Source organism: Diuraphis noxia, unplaced genomic scaffold, assembly GCF_037042655.1.
Source record: "Diuraphis noxia isolate RWA-SAM2 unplaced genomic scaffold, SU_Dnox_SAM2 contig0001, whole genome shotgun sequence".
Taxonomy (NCBI): domain Eukaryota; kingdom Metazoa; phylum Arthropoda; class Insecta; order Hemiptera; family Aphididae; genus Diuraphis; species Diuraphis noxia.
Window position 1 is genome coordinate 12,263,204 of NW_028301711.1, and position 19,546 is coordinate 12,282,749.

At 28.0% G+C, this 19,546-nt stretch overlaps 2 protein-coding genes across 2 annotated transcripts; one reads left to right on the plus strand and one right to left on the minus strand.

Moving 5' to 3' along the window:
- Nucleotides 1-588: 588 nt before the first annotated feature.
- On the minus strand, nucleotides 589-17,158 carry LOC107169934 (spermidine synthase-like). The gene is made up of 6 exons (XM_015519903.2): nucleotides 17,089-17,158; nucleotides 8,206-8,391; nucleotides 5,219-5,339; nucleotides 4,882-5,128; nucleotides 3,932-4,161; nucleotides 589-904 (listed from the first exon to the last, which is right to left on the minus strand). Exons 2-6 carry the CDS (start codon nucleotides 8,334-8,336, stop codon nucleotides 752-754), a joined length of 882 nt encoding a protein of 293 aa, XP_015375389.1. The 5' UTR covers nucleotides 8,337-8,391; nucleotides 17,089-17,158; the 3' UTR covers nucleotides 589-751.
- Nucleotides 10,216-18,509, plus strand: LOC107169936 (uncharacterized). Its single transcript, XM_015519904.2, has 7 exons — nucleotides 10,216-10,280; nucleotides 10,344-10,497; nucleotides 16,257-16,421; nucleotides 17,285-17,446; nucleotides 17,527-17,670; nucleotides 18,109-18,237; nucleotides 18,306-18,509. Exons 1-7 carry the CDS (start codon nucleotides 10,216-10,218, stop codon nucleotides 18,507-18,509), a joined length of 1,023 nt encoding a protein of 340 aa, XP_015375390.2.
- The last annotated feature ends 1,037 nt before the right edge of the window (nucleotides 18,510-19,546 follow it).

Here is a 19,546-nt window from a genome sequence, read left to right on the forward strand (position 1 = left end):
TTAATTACATCATGTATTGGTGCGCGAGTGCAGCAAGAATAGTGTTGTAAGAGAAATTAACAGTATATAATATTAATAATTAAATAAATAATACCTATATTATATGCACTGAGAACCATTTGGGTAATACCAATACTGAAATGGACCGTTTATGGCACCTAAAAGGCATTAACGCGCATTAATCATGCCTATGACGGTCCTTGGACTGCCTTGGACGGTCGTAGACCATAATTGTAGGTTGTTACCGCTGATAGTCCACAGTTCCCACTGGGACGATAATCAACGATCCCAGGAGGGTCCTATTGCTGTTAGGGAAGCGCAATTGGTACATAAAAGGGCATTTTAAGCGCAATTGGTGAACTCCCATGCATAACACAAAATTAAATATAAGTATAAAATTAATTATATTATTAATAATTATTAAACATTTTTATTATTTAAAGAAAGACAGAAAGACTATGCGGTGTCGAAGGATTACCATTAACGTCTACGCTAATCTAGATCGCCAACCGGACCCTGATTGTGAAGTTAAGTAAATTCACCTAACTGTTGGGTAAAATCATACAAGAACAATAATTAACGATCTAATTGGATATTTTATTCAAATCTTTTATTATTATAATCGTGTGTTACAACATAGTATGATATTATAAGTATCGTATTATCGCAACATATTGTAATGCAAATTAATATGGACATTATTTGATAGGTATCAATGATGTATAATATACATGTCACATACTATTATAAATTACAAGTTGGGTTCGATGTCGTCGAGAGCGTCGATGACAAACGCTGGCAGTGCAAACGCCGCTTTGTGAATGTCGGTAGTGTAGTAACGAAGCTTCATATCCTTTCGCTGTTGGTTAGTCAACTTGTACACCGGATTTAAAAAGTCAGTATCCTGTAAGATAAAAATCAAATAAAACATATCTTACACCTATCGCTCAAAAACACTAGACAACAATTTAAAATATTAGTTGAGAACACATTGGTATATGTGGCCAGTAAAGGGGTGAAGGGCTCTTCCCAACGGGCAACAAGGACATTGTTCGATGTCTGGATTACTACAACAAAAAATGGTCCATTACCACTGTTGTAATTCGATAACGTTTTGATGAATTCAATTTTTTAGGAAAAATCAAATATATAGTATTCTTGTTTGAATAACTATAAAAATGAATAAAAGCGGTAGTAAATTAAACATAATTCCTAAAGTTTAATTATAAATTCGAAAAAATTGTTTAATTTATAAGCTTCTAGACTATACTCTTTAGGAAACACTTTTAGATTCTGCACGAAGTGATGAATGTATTGATTTTACAATGATATGTGTTTTTTTTTTTGTGTCTTTGTACAGCATAACAAGTCGAAATAATAATTCAATTTCAAACTTTGGGGTGGTTTCCGATGTAAAAGTGAATATCCTTGGTGCATTATAGAGGTCAAAAGTAAACATTTTCCAACAGTTTTCAAAAAAATCGAGAAAAAAAATGACAGAAAAACGGGAATTTTTACGCAAAACCAGTTTTCGACCAAATCGATTTTATTATATGGTTGTAATTCAAAAACTAATCACTAAAAATACTTGAAATTTTCACCAAATGTTTATGTTAGTGATATCTATATACAGTTTAATTTTCAAAAATTTTTGACTTTTATGAGTTATTTATAGACCACTGAAATTTTCGATTTTTATGAGAATTTTTTTTTTTAAATGTCGGTAAAAAATTTTGGATGACCAAAAAAACTTGAAAATTTAAATCAAAGTTCCTTATGAGTATTGAGTTGTTCTTATTGTAGCTAAAAAATTAAAAATCGTTAGTCACAATTTTATTTTATAAGCGTTTATAGTTCAAATTTTTACGAAATCGGTCGAAAACGTGAAAATTTGCAAGTAATTTTGAAGTTGAAAAATCATAAAATTGTTTGTGTTTATAACTAAGGATTAAAAACACAGCACTAAGTTTTCCATAAGTTTTCCTTCAAGTAGTTATAGAGAAAACTGAGAGCATCACTATAAGAAAAATTTTAAGTGCGTTTGAATTTTAAATTTTTACGAAATATCGTAACGATAACGATTTATCCTCAAACGATTTTAAATATTTGTTATTATTCAAAAAGTATAAGTTTTAGATACTTGAAAATTTCACAAGTTATTTAGATTGATATTTTCTTTACATGCCTTCATTTTCAAAATATTTTGACTTTTTTTGAGATATTAATAGACGACTGAAATTTTCAATTTTTCTGAAATTTTTTTTTCGAAGTGTCGATTTAATTCTATTTAATTTAAGTAAATCTAGTTGGTACTTTGGGGGTCAAAAGTAAAAAATTCTTAATATTTTTCTAAATAATCGGGGTACACAAACTAAAAATTAAGGGAAAAACAGGAAATTTTACGTACAATCAGTTTTCGACAAAATCGATTTTGATTTTTGATGAAACTTTAAAAAAAATGACCATTGATACATGAAATTTTCACCGAATGTTTATATAAGTATATTCTATATATATTCATGTATGCAGTTTTCGATCATTATTAGTTTTTTTTTTTAAAATTAATATCGATAAACATTTTTTTTTTGGGGTAGAAAATCTTGAAAATTTAATACAAGGCTCTTAACTTATTGTTACAATAGCAGTTGAAAAATAAAATAAATTCATAGTCATAATTTTTTTTATAAGCATTAAAGCTTTGTATTTTGACAAAATACGTAAAAATCACAAAAATTCGCAAATTGTTTAAGCTAGAAATTCATAAAAAATGTTCTTTTTAAATCTAAGATTTGAAAATTTAATACAAGATTACTTACAAATTTGTCAATCTTTATCACAAAAAAAATGTTCACCGGAAATTCAAATTACATTTTTATTAGCATTTGAATTTCAAATATTGACAAAAATTCGTCAAAACCATGAATATTTGCAAATTATTTTGTAGTTCAAAATTCATAATACTGTTTGTATTTATACCTAAGGTTATAATATTCAACACTAAGTGTTCCATAAGTTTTGCTTCTAATAGCTATAGAGAAAATTTGAAGTGTCATTATAGGAAAAATGTTTTGGGCGTTTGAGTTTTAAATTTTTATCAAATCGCGTAATGATAACGATTTATCCGTAAACCAACTCGTATATGTATATGGTATATCTATGATAATATAAGGTATTATGAATTATGATAACTACGTCATGCAATGTTTTTGGAAAAATTGATTAACCATGCCCTATTCAAAATGCGTCCTAATTGAAAAATAGTATATTTGTTTCAAAATAGAATATACGACAATATTTAAATATAATATATTCTAGACTGACAAATCATCTCCGTTCGGAATCGTTTTTCGTATACAATGATACCTATCATTGCATTCAAATCTAACCTACTCTAGTCAGAGGTCCACCCCACCACCTAATGTACAGCAGAGCGATATCCACTTCCCGCTTTTTTGATTTAAAATCAGTATGTGCCCAAAATAAATACCAATGTAATACTAATATTAAATGGGGATTAACAAAAAATATTCAGGTTATCATTTTAAGATTCTTTAGAATTGAAAATTGAAAATCGATTTCCTAAAAAGTCTAGATAGTTTGTTACAAAATCCATACTAAGATAGGAACATAAAAAATTGGACATTCCAAAGTAGGTTTTTATTTTATTTACTACCACTTATTTATCTAAGACATGTGCTTCGGTCCCATTGACTTAACTCAACTGAGTTAAACAAAAATAATAATTAACTTTCCTGACCTTAACGAATGACGATTAAACTATGCATCATTTATTAAGGGATTACGCATAACTCCCTATAATATCATTCATTTTTATTTAGTTATTTTATTAGGTACCTAATATACATTATAATATTTTCGATAATTTATTATAATTATTAATATTATATTTATTTCTACAGGTGTATGATACCTTGTCAAGACTACCGAGTGCGAAACCGATCTGACCCGCCGGGTAAGTGGACACATACGACGTCGCGTACGCCGACTTAGCGAATATTTCTTTGCAATGGTTGTACATCGACTTCGCGTTTTTCAAATGTCCCCAGAAAGTATCTGCCTGTGAACAAACAATGCCGCCGGGACGCAGAGCGCGTTTCATCAATTCAAAGTAAGACTTTTGGAATAGTGAAACAGCTGGACCTTGTATATAAAAAAAAAAAAAATGTTACAATCATTATTACAGAGACGTAATTAAGGTGTGATGAGGGGGATAGCTCCTCCTTTTTATTTTACTGCCAACATTTTATATTTGATGGGGTAAGTTACTGTATGAAGCTTACAGTTTTGCTAAAAACGTGTAATCCCCCCCCCCCCTCAAATTAAATTCCTAATTACAACACTGCATTATTATAAATTTACTTTTTGATTAATATGAATGAATTAAGTATATTAAAATATTTATTGTAATAAGACTCATTAGTTATTAGTATTAAAATCTACATTTAATAACACATATAACTTAAACGGGCACGTATTCATATCCCATCGACATAATTCCCCCAAAAAGTATAATGAATGTTGTCATCATGACAACCCCGTCTTACAAACGCTTTAATACATAATAATACATAGGCACCTAATTACAAATGTAAAATTACATTCAATCTGTTTTTCGATGTATCCATTATATTAATATAGGTACACTTATTAGTAGAGCTTAGATTATAATATTATATTGTTGAAATTTATAATCTTGTTAAATTAATCACGTGAAATCTTATGAGTTATGAGCCTTAATTTATCAACTTATAATGTGCTTTGCAGGTGTGTGTCTATTATTTATATTTTTCTTATAGTGACCTGTTGGCCTACTAATTAATATACTTAATATATGTCGATCGATGATGGTATAATGTATACCTATGGGATCAGAAGAATCGGTTATAATGACGTCATAGTATTGAAAGTGTTCATCCATGAATTTGAAACCGTCAGCTACGTGCAAGTTAACTTTGGGACTGTCGAATCCTTGAGCCATGAACGGTAAATATATCTTAGACAATTCGATTACGCGTTCATCGATTTCCACTTGGTCAATGATTTCGACCAATGGATGTTTGGCTACTTCTCTAGCAACCCCTCCATCGCCACCACCTACGATGAGTACCTATCGATGAAATTAAATTAAGATAAGCACAATTGACAAATATGCATTATGGAAATGTACACATTATTAATTCATCTTAAAATTACCGACCTTTTGTGGTTTTGGGTGACTGAAGAGTGGCAAAAAGGAAATCATTTCTTGATAAGAATACTCATCAAATTCTGTGCACTGAATCATTCCATCAAGTACCAATACGACGCCGTGTGATTTGCTATTGACAAACCAATAATTTAAATAAGTATTAAAAAGAAAACTTGATGTTAGTACCATTATATTATAAAAATTATACATTGATATTACATTACAATCTAGTGACGATGTATTATACGTATATACTTGGGGTGGCCAACATGAATACGTTAACGGACTTCGTAAACAATGATATCAAGAGCCAAAATTTTTATAAATACATTTTATAATTTTATCGTTTTTTATCGTTTATAAATAAACTTTGGTTTTTTATTAATTAGACGCAATCCTCATACGACTACGACACGAGCCGCAAGTTAGCCACCCCTAATATATACCAAAACCAATATACCTATACTCTATTCAGTTTAAGTTGACCCACTCTCGCGCATGCATACTGAGCCGCCGAAACGGTCAGACCCCTCTGGTCGGTGAAGGGTGATCTGTGATTGGTCGCCGATCGTCGTTAACTATATCGGAGACCGGAGTCGACTGGTGTCATAGTCAATAGGTGGTAAGGCGACATCGGACACTATAGTCCACGACTTGAAAAGTGTCCGATGATTTTCGTGAACCTAGCGGACATTTCGCCTTAGTGGTTCATAATGTAATTAAATTAATTTCCGCGTTTTTTTTAATTAACCATTTCAACGCGTAATGTACGCGGTAACTCCTAAACTACAAAACTCCTATACAAATGATTTTATATTTCAATTTTAAAAGTGTTAACAAATACGTTACAAACCATAACCATTATTTATTATTATTTTATCATTTTGTTATTTATTATCTATTTATAGTTACTTTTTTTTATACTATTAGGAATTTTTAGATAGAAATCAGGACTGAAAGAGTTAAACATAATTTACTAAAATTACTGTAAAATATTTTAATATTCAAACAAAACATAAAAAAAAATTTTTTAAAAAATTACAATTAATACAACATTTTTTAATTTAATATTATTTAAAACACATATCTTATCCGTGGTAGAAAAAAACAGTGTAAAAAATAGTTGTTTACGAGCGCAGTACACAACATACAAAAAGATAAAACACGAGTGCCATAAAACGTGTTTGTATTATGTGCATTACTGTATTCCCTACCACAGTACATTCTGCAGCTGCCCTCCAGGCATTCCACAAGATCCGCTAAGGGTTCACAAAAAAAAACCAGTCTACTATAATGTATGGAATATAATATGTATGGAATACACATTGCGTGCAGATGCGTGGTACTACAACCGCCAGGCGCCGGGCAGGAGGACTATAGCGCTGCGAGACATGCGCAATCATGATCGGTTTTCGTCTGACGAGTGGGTCAACTTAAACTGAATAGAGTATAATGCTAGAACATACTTCAAAAATATCTAAGATTATACATACTTATTGTATTATTGTTGTGTTATAATATTTTTTAAATAAAAAATTTAAAAAAAAGATAATTCCCTAGTAATTAGTATAGTGGGTATATTAATTACATAATAATATAAAATTATAATAATTACATTTAATTACTTTGAATAAGTTATAGTTGCGAAGTCGATAATTATAATTTATATTAAAAAAGTAAATAATTGTAGTAGTAAGTACCTACCTAAATAACAATAAAATAAACAATTAGATACCGATAATATGATGATATGATAATAATATGATGTATCTATGTTACAAATGGGCAATGAAACCATAATTATAATTGGTTTTTATGTTATTTAAATTTTTAAGGAAGTTGTGAGTGTATGAAATATTAATAATTAAAAATACTTACTAGGCTGAAATTAAAATGTAGTATAAAACCACTGAAAGAACACAAATAATGTCCTAACTTTTAAGTTGATAAAATCTATTAGTAATTAATTAAATCTAATAAGTAATACACACACATCTAAAACTGGTGAATGTAAGTTTGCATCGATATACCTATTTGTATAATGAGTAGGTTAGGTTATAATATTATAATAAAAAACGTAATAATATAAAATGTATTATACATCAATTTAGGCACAAAATACAAGGTACAAAATAGGTACTGCTATAATTATTTAAATATCACACAATACTACTGACTACCTACAACCTACGTATCAACAAGGTACCTTTTGTAATACATTTACGTTTTTCACTCGATGATTGAATGCGTTTGGTTCATTAAAAATAACATACCCAATATGTAAATATAGTGCTCTCTGGCCACTTCTAGACAATTGTATTTTTTTAATGCATTTATTTATAAAATATCATAACACAACGCTCGTTGGTGCGGAGGAGGGTCAAGAGGGGCGTTTCCCTCCCTAAAACCCAATTGTTGTCCCCTCAAAAAATATTAAAAACATTAGAAATTAATATTTTTTTACATATTTTAATGCTTCCCTAAAATTTAGTTTATCCCACCTGAAAATTTGGTATAGCTACGGGCCTGCACAATAATAATATAATTTTCTTAAGAATGGTTGAACAGTTGATTATCTATTACCAATTCAGTTAAAAATTTATGATATAATTACATGACATTAAAATACCTATGTAATATGTCGTATATGTATACACTCAATTATTATATATAATTACACATTGAAACATAGATTACCGTTAAATTATATCACACAATAAAGTCTTTTAATTAGGATTCCACATTATATAAAGGAGATAATCGCTTAATTGGGAGAGGGGGCTTTAATGGCAATCACTATCGAATATATGTTGTAGGTAAATATGTAAAATTATACAGTTATTCGGGACAATGCGATAATCTGGATATTGGGGACAAATAGATCACCGCTTAATTTGACCCAAATAAACAAATTCTTTTGTTAGGGACGTATATAGTTATAGTATACACACGCAATGCAGTAATCATACGATTTTAATGTGCGTGTAAAAACTCACGTTTTCAAAACCAATATTTCCTGGAATTTGGACTGTTCCTTGTGCAGCACCTGTTCCACTTCCATGGAAAAACTTCTGCCCGGCAACAGGTCCGTGACCTCACTAAACCATCCAGCCTTCAACTTGTCCATAATATTTAAGCACCACCAACGACGACGACGACAATGACGACTACCGGTTTGTTAGCTGAGGAGAAGCAAGCGACAGATGTCTGACTAGGCGAAGTTTAAACTGTAGACTGCGATAATGGTAAATATGAGTAGTAATACAGTTGGCAAGACGTCAACAGGTATCTGCCCCCTCCCTCAGACATATACTCACACATTCCGTTCGTATTTAAAAATTACAATCTCCGATGACCTTCAATATTTTACAGGCGTACAAAAGGCATTGGTTAGAATACGTACGATATATTTGTATCAGGGGTGGCCAAATCACAACACGAATCAATATTTTTATTAATTTGATTATAGGTCTTATTCCTATTCCTGCTTATTTGTATTTTTATTTAATTATATTGTGTCATGTCTGGCTCGTGACTCTCTTATCGCTAACCTACCTTCCTAGATAGGTACTACAACAGTTTATTCCAGGACACTTTATATGATTATGCGTTAAATAAACACAAAACGCTGACTTTCTCGGATATTTATTGCTAAGTATTAAGGAATTAGGTAGGGGCTAACTGTATATTAGTGAGTGTAACCTCTATTGTACCCCGTATTTATCTATAAATACGCCAAGGATAAAAACCAATACCTAAGCCATAAACATAAAATCTTATACTCTTTTCAATATCATATAGTTATGATATCTAAGTAAACATTTATAAAAGGTTTTACTTTTATAGCTAAGAATTAAAAATTTAAAACAAGATTCTACATAAGTAGTAAATTCTGTGACAAAACAAAAAAATCTAAAAACTAAACAAAACAGTTTTTTTAAAGTTATTTTAAGCTTAAATTTGGATGAAATAACATATTAAATAATCAAGAACAAACATTTTAGTTAAGTACATTGTTATAATTTAAAATTATTATTATTGAGCACATAATATTTCTAGAGTATACTTTATATTTTATAATATTCTAATATAAATAATTAATGTCATCATGATTTATATTAATACTTTTTAATAAATTTTATAATACACCTACTATACCTAAATGACTGAGTGAATCTGAATCTGTTTTGATTAATTCGGAATTTATTTTACAGGTACCTACATTTTTTTTTTTTTAATAATAACAATAAAATCAATAATATGGTATAAACTATAAAATGTTCTAGACTGACAAACCGGCTCCGCTCAGAATCGTTTTTCGTATAATATAATTATATTATTATATCATTTAATTCTAATTTAATACCATCCATTACAGTAACCTATTTGTAAGCTATACTGTATTGCAGAGCAACATTCACTTACCCGCTTTTATAGTTTTTATATTGTTATGTTGGTATAATATTTATTTCTAGTTTTCTCATATGCATACAAATTCTTTAAATGTAGACTTTAAAATTGTAATTTGTTAACAGTCGACAGCAGTGGTTGAATAATGGTAAGAATATCCATGAACATAAAAAAACAATGAAATAATACATGTAGACTATTTCACTGATTGTGCAAAACAGATTTTATATAGTTTATTAATTTTCCCTTGTGTATTATGTATTAAAATATTATGTTATGTTACTGGTTGTTTACTATATTTTTCGGACAAAAATAATAAGCTACGATAGGTTTGTAAAATATTGAGGGACACTATTATATAGTTATGACTTCAGTGGTAAGTAGGTACCTAATTGGCTACTTAAATAATTACAATCAATAAGAGTTTGCTTGAATTGCTCATATAGTTATATTTAGTTATATTTATAATGTTTTACAGAAATGTGTTAATCTTTCATATGATTATGTTGCTAAGATATTTCTACATTGATATATTATGATATTATAAATATATCAATTTGTTAAAATTTTATAAATTAAAATATTATTACGAAAAAATGAAAAAATATATTAAAGTTAAACCAATAAGAAATTTTATCAAGGAATTAGATGATCCTAGACAGTACATATAAAAAAGCTACTAAAAATAAGGGTTTTGTTTTAAATAAGTAAAAATTTCTTACAGAATTCACCATGCTCTACAAGCACAAAAAGATGCATTTTCTAGACTAAATTTAATAAAAAAAGAAAGAGAAAAAATGGATATCGATATGGACAAACTTAATGTTGAACTAACGGAATTCAAATCGTACGTTCACGATAAATCGTTTAAAGTGGAAGTACGTTAAATGTTTTAAATACGGTTATATTATATGTGTATATTTCTGGTTTACATTATATTTAAATTGCATTTACTTTATATTTTTTAGTTGAATAAGGTCGTGTAACTCAGTTGGTTCTTTTAAGGCTATTGGGTACTGGCCAATTTTTTTATCATAGCTATCTAACTACATTCAGTTCGATCATTGTACTGGGTCGATAAGCAGTAGTGTTTCTAAAAGGTATTTTACACATACCTACGGCATATACCCTCAAGCTTTTCCTAAAATACCATGGTTATACTGCGTATATTCTCAACAAACCATAAAAAAAAAGAATAAATACATATTTTTTTTAAATTTTAGTATAATAAATATTATTTGATATTACATAAGATTAATTGTAATGCATAAATAAAACTCTTAAAAGTATAGTAGATTTTTAATAAGCCTTCATCCATAATAACAATAAGTCACGGGGAGTTTACCAATACTTATGCAGTTTGGGTATATTACCGATACTAGACAAAAATGTAAAAATAATAATCATTACAGAAAAATGAATTCCATAACAACAGTAACGGCGCTAGCGGATGGGCACTCCGTGCAAGTGCGCGGGGACCAGTGATTAGGAGGGGCCTTCTATATTGTAGACAATCGTAAAAATAATATTATTATATATATGTAATTTGAATTATAAAATATTAAAATAGGTCAATGAAGCTAGATATGTTGAGGTAGCATAAATATTTCCTATATTACGCCGCCAGACACACTGGCGCGGTCAGTCCGGTTGTCGCTGAGTGATTCGGCGAGAACGTAGGAGGGTACGATGGTTGTACGTGTGAAACGACGACCGTATAGTACGGGCTAGGTAGGTAATCTGAATTTGCAAAGTGTTTAATTATATTTGTTGTATTTAATAAAACTGTTTCCGACCCGAAAACCCGAATTTAATATTATTATTTCAAGTCTTCTTCGTTCGTACCTTTATATTGGAACAGTGCTCAGACACACAGGCCTATAGTCAATTAAGTTTATTTTAAACTGAATAGCGCTACGGTAGTGGTTCCTAATAGTCATTATCAATATTAGGAAACGAACGAGGAATCAACAAACGCACACCATCATACCTAGGTATAAGTTACATGCGCTAATATACATTTATTTTAGAGAGAGCATAGGCGTGCGCAGGCTTCTTTTTCAGGATATGCAGAAGACTGACAATAGCGCGCACTGAAAGTTATTTTAAGATCATAAAATTCTGATAATATGTAATACACAATTCACAAATATTGAAAAACCTACTGTTTAATTAAAAAACTATAATAGACTAATAATAAATACCATTACACAATACAAGAAGTATGTATTTCGCAAATACTTGGTAGTGGATTACTGATAACTGGATGTTTAAATTTTCCAGAGTCGACGTTCGCCCCTCACAGAACTTCAGCCCCCTGCGCACGCCTATGAGAGAGAGTCACTAACTTAGAACGGGAGCAAACTACTTGCGTCCGAAATCATCGATATAATCGATTTAAAAATGGTAATAAAAAATTATCAGTTAAATTCAATTGCAAAAATAATAATAATAATCATGTCTTACATTTTGTCATGATAATCAAATTAATAATAATTGTAATAATAATAATATAAAAATTAATGTTATAATAAATTATCAGTTCATAAAAAAAATCATATGTTATGATAATAACTTTTAATAATGATATGTAGTAATAATAAATTGTCATGTCATGATATACGTTTTAGTGGTTTAAATTTAAATGATTGTAAAATTTGATGGTGAAATTTCATTTTTTTTAAACTTTCGATTTGATTACCTATTTAAGTAGGTATTCTAATTTTAAATGTTTTTTTTCCTTATAATCTTTCTTTTTAGTATTAACGCTATTAATTAAGACATATGTATTAATCTGGAATGATTTTAAGATGTCAATGAATTGGTAAATATGTGGATGACTAGAGTAAAAATATGAATTAAATTTTGAGTGAAAAGCTTCACATGCATTTGTTGTTCTTTGTATATGATTTGAACATTCAGACCAAACATGATTAGGGAATTTAGAATTTTCGGAAATATAGTTATCTAATATATAGTTTATAAATTCTTCACAACCAGTTGGAGCAATGGTCATAATCTTAAACACAAACACATCACTAACCATTTCAGGAGGTAAAAAAGGTAGTCCAAAAAACCTCTTTAAAAATTTACCATTTACTGGAGAAGTTCTGAAATCATCAGTTAAACCAATAGCTTGAATTTTTCGCCTCCTATAGAAATAATATATTAATTAATTATTAAAGTAGAATTTTATTTATTATTACTAATTTCATATTGTCAATTTCATATTATAGTATTAAGTCTTTCCAGGATTGGGCCAAATGAAAGCGACATCCTTTAACTTTAGATGCTGTCCAAGTTTTTTGAATTGCAGTATGTATTGAAATTTCAAAGTCAGCAAATACAGTGTCTGGTGAAAACATAAATCCTCGCATTGAACACTCTTCCCTTAGGTGCGTAAATGCTTCAATATATGTTTGAGTTTCTTTATTGGGAAGTAAAAACAAATGCTAATGGTATAATATAATGATCATTAATGAGTCCATGAATTGTGAACATTTGTAAAAATGTTTTGCACAGTATTGAAACATGCCGTAAATTGTTTTCAATGTTATTAACGAACTATTACGAACTTATATTTTTATCACAAGAAAATTATATTATTTTGCCAGTCACTGACTAGGAGAAAATTTTCATTTTCAGCTGTTAGTACAGGGTACTCTTGTAATACGTTGTGTACATCTTCTATATTCATTAGAATTTTTGGTAGGATTGATCTATGAACATTATAAATGTTTTTCCGAACTAAATTTATATCATTAACTGTACATTTAATAGCATCACCAGCACTAAGTTCTGCACAAATATAATGTTCGATGGTCTTGAGCTAAGATCCGATAGGCTTTTTCGTTTTGCAGAATTACTCAATTTTTGTCGATTAAGGTGAGTGATGTCGTCTGGAATATGATATGGAAATATGTTCTCGCCGACCGTGATTATCGCGCGGTTCGCCGCATGATGCGATTAGGTCGTCCAGGTAGTCTGCGCGGTCGAGCTCCCATCCTCCTCTTCCTCCCATCGGATAATTATTTATGTAAACATTGTTGTGTAATTAAAAATGTATATTGTCTTTGTTCTTCTCAGTTGTTGTATTCTATGTAAAATGTCTTTGTATATTAGTAGTATAGGGGCACTTTAGAACACTTTTCCTGAAAATATCAGTAAAAGATCACAAGATTGATTTTAATCAGAAAATCATCACAAAATGTAAACTTTATCAGAAACGCTCGCTTTATCACAAATAGAACACAAAATGAAATAAAACATAAATAGATAATTAAAATTGAATAAAACACAAAAATATCAGTAAAATATAATTAAACATAAAAAGATCAGTAAACTGTAATTAAACACAAAAAGATCAGTAAACTGTAATTAAACATAAAAAGATCAGTAAAATTGATTAAATCACAAATAGATCACAAAAATAAAATAAAATCCTCAAATGCAAAATCTTTCAAAAGAAATTGAATGTCATTTAAAAAAAATAAAAAAAAAATAATAAACAATTGAATCTATAAAACATTTTAATAAATTACAAGAAACTGAAATGCAAAACGAAATAAAAAAATCTATATTAAATGATAAAATGCATGTGAACTTTTGTAATTATGAATACTATGAAAATATTAAAATAATGAAATATAATCTACATAAAATTCCAATTCAAGGAAGTATTGTAATTATCGATCATGGACACAATATTTCTGGAAATGGGAAGCCTTATGCTTCTAAAATACTAGAACCACCAACATGGCTCGAAATTTGTAAGGTAGCTAATGATTTAATAATTACAACAGGTACTTTTTTTTTCAAATATCTTCATGATATTTGTGTTGTTCAAGATTTAGGAAATATTAAAATATGTTGCCTTGGTATGAGAGGTACACACAGCGAACACAAAATGATTAGAATATAACTAAATAATCGTCATTTTTTAAATAGAAATATTTCTATTAAAAATATCTTAATATATTATATTAAAATAAATTCTAAACACAAATAGATCACAAATGCAAATCTTTCAAAAGAAAATTGAATATGTTAGTTAAAAAAATCTATGGAAATGATTTTAGACAATGAATAATCTAACATTGATATATTTAATAATATTATCGATGTTTGAAAAAAAATATTTCTATTATTATAAATAATATAAATTGAAAATTATAACGATTGTGAATTTTTTAAACTGTTAGAAAATCAAATCAAAGCACGTGAAATACAATGTAAAGTATATAAATGGGAGATCGAGAAACAAACATGATTTTTAGGTAATAAATGTAAAACAAATAATTTTTATTTTTTTAATACGTTATGAAATCACATGAAATCATATGAAATACAATATAGAAAATATAAACATGAAATCGAGGAACAACTTAAGAGTAGGTATGCTTCAGAATTGTAAAGATTTACTATTCAAGATTTTTGAATTACTAACTAATCATCATTTTTAATAGAAATATTTCTATTAAAAATATTTTAATATATTAGATATATTTAAATAAATTTTTTATAATTTTCAATAAATTCTAAACACAAATTACCACATATAGGAGGATCATTATAATCTTGAAATATTCTATCGGTATACCATAGATTATGTTTGCCTAAATAATTTACGAGTTCCTTAGGAGGAGAAAGCAATCCAAAAGAATCAAAATATATTATTTTTATTTTTCATTTTTTCCATGCAACCCAATGAAAACCATTTTGAGTAGAATCATTTAAATTAAGAATTCCGCATTCATTTACCAATGGTTTCATAGGTAATTCATTTCGCATGAAACACCCTCTAAAATTGTTTATATTATTTCCAAATTGATTTATATCAAAGTTACTTAGAAGGTTGAATATTTATATTTTTTTCTTTTAGTACCTATATATAGTATGTGGAGTTTATTTCTCGATTTTCGAGCATTAGGTATTTAATATTTATTGTTGGGAGGAGGATGATGGACCGCCGAAGGACGGCTTTACCCAGAAGAACGTTATAAAGTCATGTTAGTCTGTTTAGAATATTTTTAATTCTTAATTTGACGTTGTACAATATTAAAATTCCGTTCGTTTCTATGCATATTATTTTGAATGATTTTAAAATGGATAATTGGGTACCTACAGATTCGGGATTATTGAATGTATTTTTGATTATATAAATGTTATTTATAGTTCATCAAATTTTGATTAAAATTAAAATTGCAAATTATTTTCATATAAAACGAATATTTTTTATAGTTAATTAAGTATAGAATTACGTAGAACTAAAATCTACAAATATTTTTTTACCATTTTAGGAGTTTTGATCAAATACCATTTAATAACAGTTTTGGCCCATAACAATGTAGTATTTTATACAAAACTTAAATGTAATACCATTACCATATTATAAACTGTAAATAATAATAAAAATAATGTTAATGATACAAATTATCAGTTATTTTTATTTTATAATAGTTACATAATAATTTTATTCCCTTGTTATTAAAGAGGTCTATTAATTTTATTGATTTCGTATGATTTCAAATAGCCATTTAGGTTAGAGTATTAAGAAAAAATAATAGGTAAGAAAAACACCGATTATTTGATAAATTTTTACTTTATGACAATTATTATTTTTCTAATCTTATTGCAGGACTATATAGATACGATAGATGAATGTGAAAATATTATTAAAGATGAAAAATTGAAGCAGGAGGATTATCAAAGAAATATTAAATCTATTGGCATTAAAATAAAAGAATTAGACAAAATCGTTCAAAATGCGACGTCCCGCATTGAAAGTTATAAACCTTACGAGGCATGTAATCTCATTTATTAAACAATGATTCCAATTTTCGTTAAGAGGACGTTACGCCCGCATTTGTTGTCGCCGTCTTACAAGTGCGTAACATTGCAAAAACTGTTTCGAGGGGGAAAGAACCGAGAAAGATACAGTTATAACTAAGAAACAAATTTTTCACCACATAAAAAGGAGAATTTTGTCTGTGCAATATCGTTTTTAGTTTTTCGATATCACTTATAAAAAAATTCTTATTGTTTTATAATATAATAATTTTGTGTTTTTAAGCTTTTTTTGTAGTTCTGATATCGAAAAAATAAAAACGATATGGCACAAACAAAATTCTCCTTTTTATGTGGTGAACATTTCGTTTCTTAGTTATAACTGTAGCTTTCTCGGTTTTTTCCCGCGCGAAACAGTTTTTGCAATGTTACGTACTTGTAAGACGGAGACAACACATGCGGGTGTGACGTCCTCTTAATATGCTCTAATATTGAATAGTTTTATTTGAATTTAATATGGTATGTAGTCAAGTTCATTATAAGTTTTCAAATCGACTTATACAGATTTGGACCAAGGTCCAAAAATAAAAATTCATTAGGAAAATTAGGTGTTGCCATTTCAAAATAGAGCAATATGTATAAAGCGTATTATCACTAAAAGGGCTTACATTTTGAATATTTACCAAAATATGTATTTCAGCACCCACTACTCTTTATCCAAATACCATAAATCTGAATGCAATTCGATTTGAGCACGCTCTAAATAATTAATGTTAAATTGAATTTCGGAACACACAATATAATATATAATATATGAATTATATAATCTATTTATATTTACGATGATATGTGATATAAATTTATCTATGATAATGATAGGAATTTATTTCAAAAGTAATTGAGAAAAATCCTAGATACAAAAATGTATATGACATAATCAAGCATGTAGAGGAAATGGCTTGTATAAGAAACATAGGTTCAACACTAAAAATATCTGATTTCAACGAAAAAGAACAAATAAATAATGACAGTTCTGAAGAGGTATAAGAAACATTTTTCAGACTTTTTTGTCTAACTATCCAACAGTTACTTGTTAATCTTTAAATTTATTATGATTTTAGATTCAATATAAGAAACCTAAAAATAAAAAATTAGTTTTAAATGTTAATTTTAACGATGCTCGAACTTATTTAGATGAACTGAAGAAGGCTGATTTAATGTTTATTAGAAGGAAAGCGAACATTAAATCAGAATATAACACTAAAGTAAGAATAACCATTGTTAATTATAAAACATTATTAAATAGGTATTTGCATTTTAGATACAATTTTGCACAAAAGTATTGTCTTTGAGAAATGTATAATAATAACATTAATAACTATTAACAATCTATAGATAATTTTTTTAAAGATTTCACTCATACTTATTAAAATCATAAATAGGTACCTACATTTTTTATTTAACTCAAATAGATAGGTAGAAACAACAACAAAACAGTGATCCAAAAACTATTTTTTTTCAATAAGATCTCGTTTTTGGAACTACAAGTACCTAGTTTTGTTAATTCGTAACAGCTGTTATATATGTATATATATATATATATGTATATTTTATATCATATTACATTGTATTATGTTATACAATTATTATTAATATTTCAATATTGTATACCAATGAGAATTTACATTAATGTGCATCATTAGATACGTTTAAATCCTGTCAATCAAATTTATCTCAAGTCAGATCTGGATATAATGAAAGATAAACAAAGATTTGCTCAAATGGAAGACTTTATAAATGAAATTCAAGAAAGAGAAAAAGAAAATAACTTTGTATGATAACATTCAAATATTATTCATATAGTGAAATATTATGTGAATTTTTATATTTTTATTTAAAGGTTATCAGTTCAATTTTACATCAGTACAGGGAATTATACCTAAGAAATAATGGAAGATTACCAACGGAGTTTCCCACGGCAGAAGAACAGTTGGCATACATTTTTAATTTCTACAAAAAACTAGTAAAACGATTAGAAATTTATGAAAACTTAAAAACAGGCAAAAAAACAATAAAAGATTACATTTCAGAAACAAAAGACTAAAATACTAGAATAGAATATTTATTTCACAAAATATCATGCTTTATTTTAAGAAAATGTTTTGGTAATTTAGTCCTTTATTTCTAATTATTCAATATCTTTTTGTATGATTTTAAGTTTCATAAAATTCTAATTGTATTATGAGTTTTTTGTAGAAATTAAAAATGTATGCCATTCTGTAGCATTTAAATACGAAATTGTACGTACTACCAAATATAATGGATACATTTTTATCAAATAAAATCATTTTAATACTTAGTTTCTTCAGTAACATAATTTTTACATTATTTCGGGACTTGAAACCGACTACTGGTTTTCACCGAAAGTCGAAATATTGATAACCTGGAAGGTAATGTCCCGACATCTTAGGAACTTAAAATCGGTTACTGTTATTTTAAACCTATTTTTATTCCCCTTTATTATATCTATCGCAATGATTAATCGGTTAAAATAAATCGTTGTGTGAACATAATATGTTTTAACCGGTTAACGTTTAATACCGATTACCGATATTTATAAATGCCGAGTACCGACCACCGTTACCTATCACGGAAAAAAAAATGGGTTCCTCTAACCATTTAAAAGGTTTCCTTGACCATAAATACAGGTCAATATAGGGACAATCTTTTTAAATAGTTACAAGTACTAAATAGATTTAGTTAATTATGAATAGTTGATTTAAACATATTATGTGTGTTACTTCAACTACAAATATACAATTGATTTGACTAATACAATATAGTCGATTCAATTAGAGTAATAAGTTAATTATACTATAATGTAACATTTGATTTGGTATTAGGTTTAAACCAATGTTGAGTTTACGATACTAAAAAAAAAGTTTATTTCTACTAATAATTCAATGAATTCAACTGATACAAGTAGTTATAAAAACTAACACAATTTTAATGTCTTACTTACAATATAGTTGGTTCAACAAGTAGTTGTTAGTAACAATACTAAATTTAACTAGTTGTGTACACTCAATTAAAAATGTATACTTTTTAAATTTATAGTACATAGGTAACAATTATAATAGT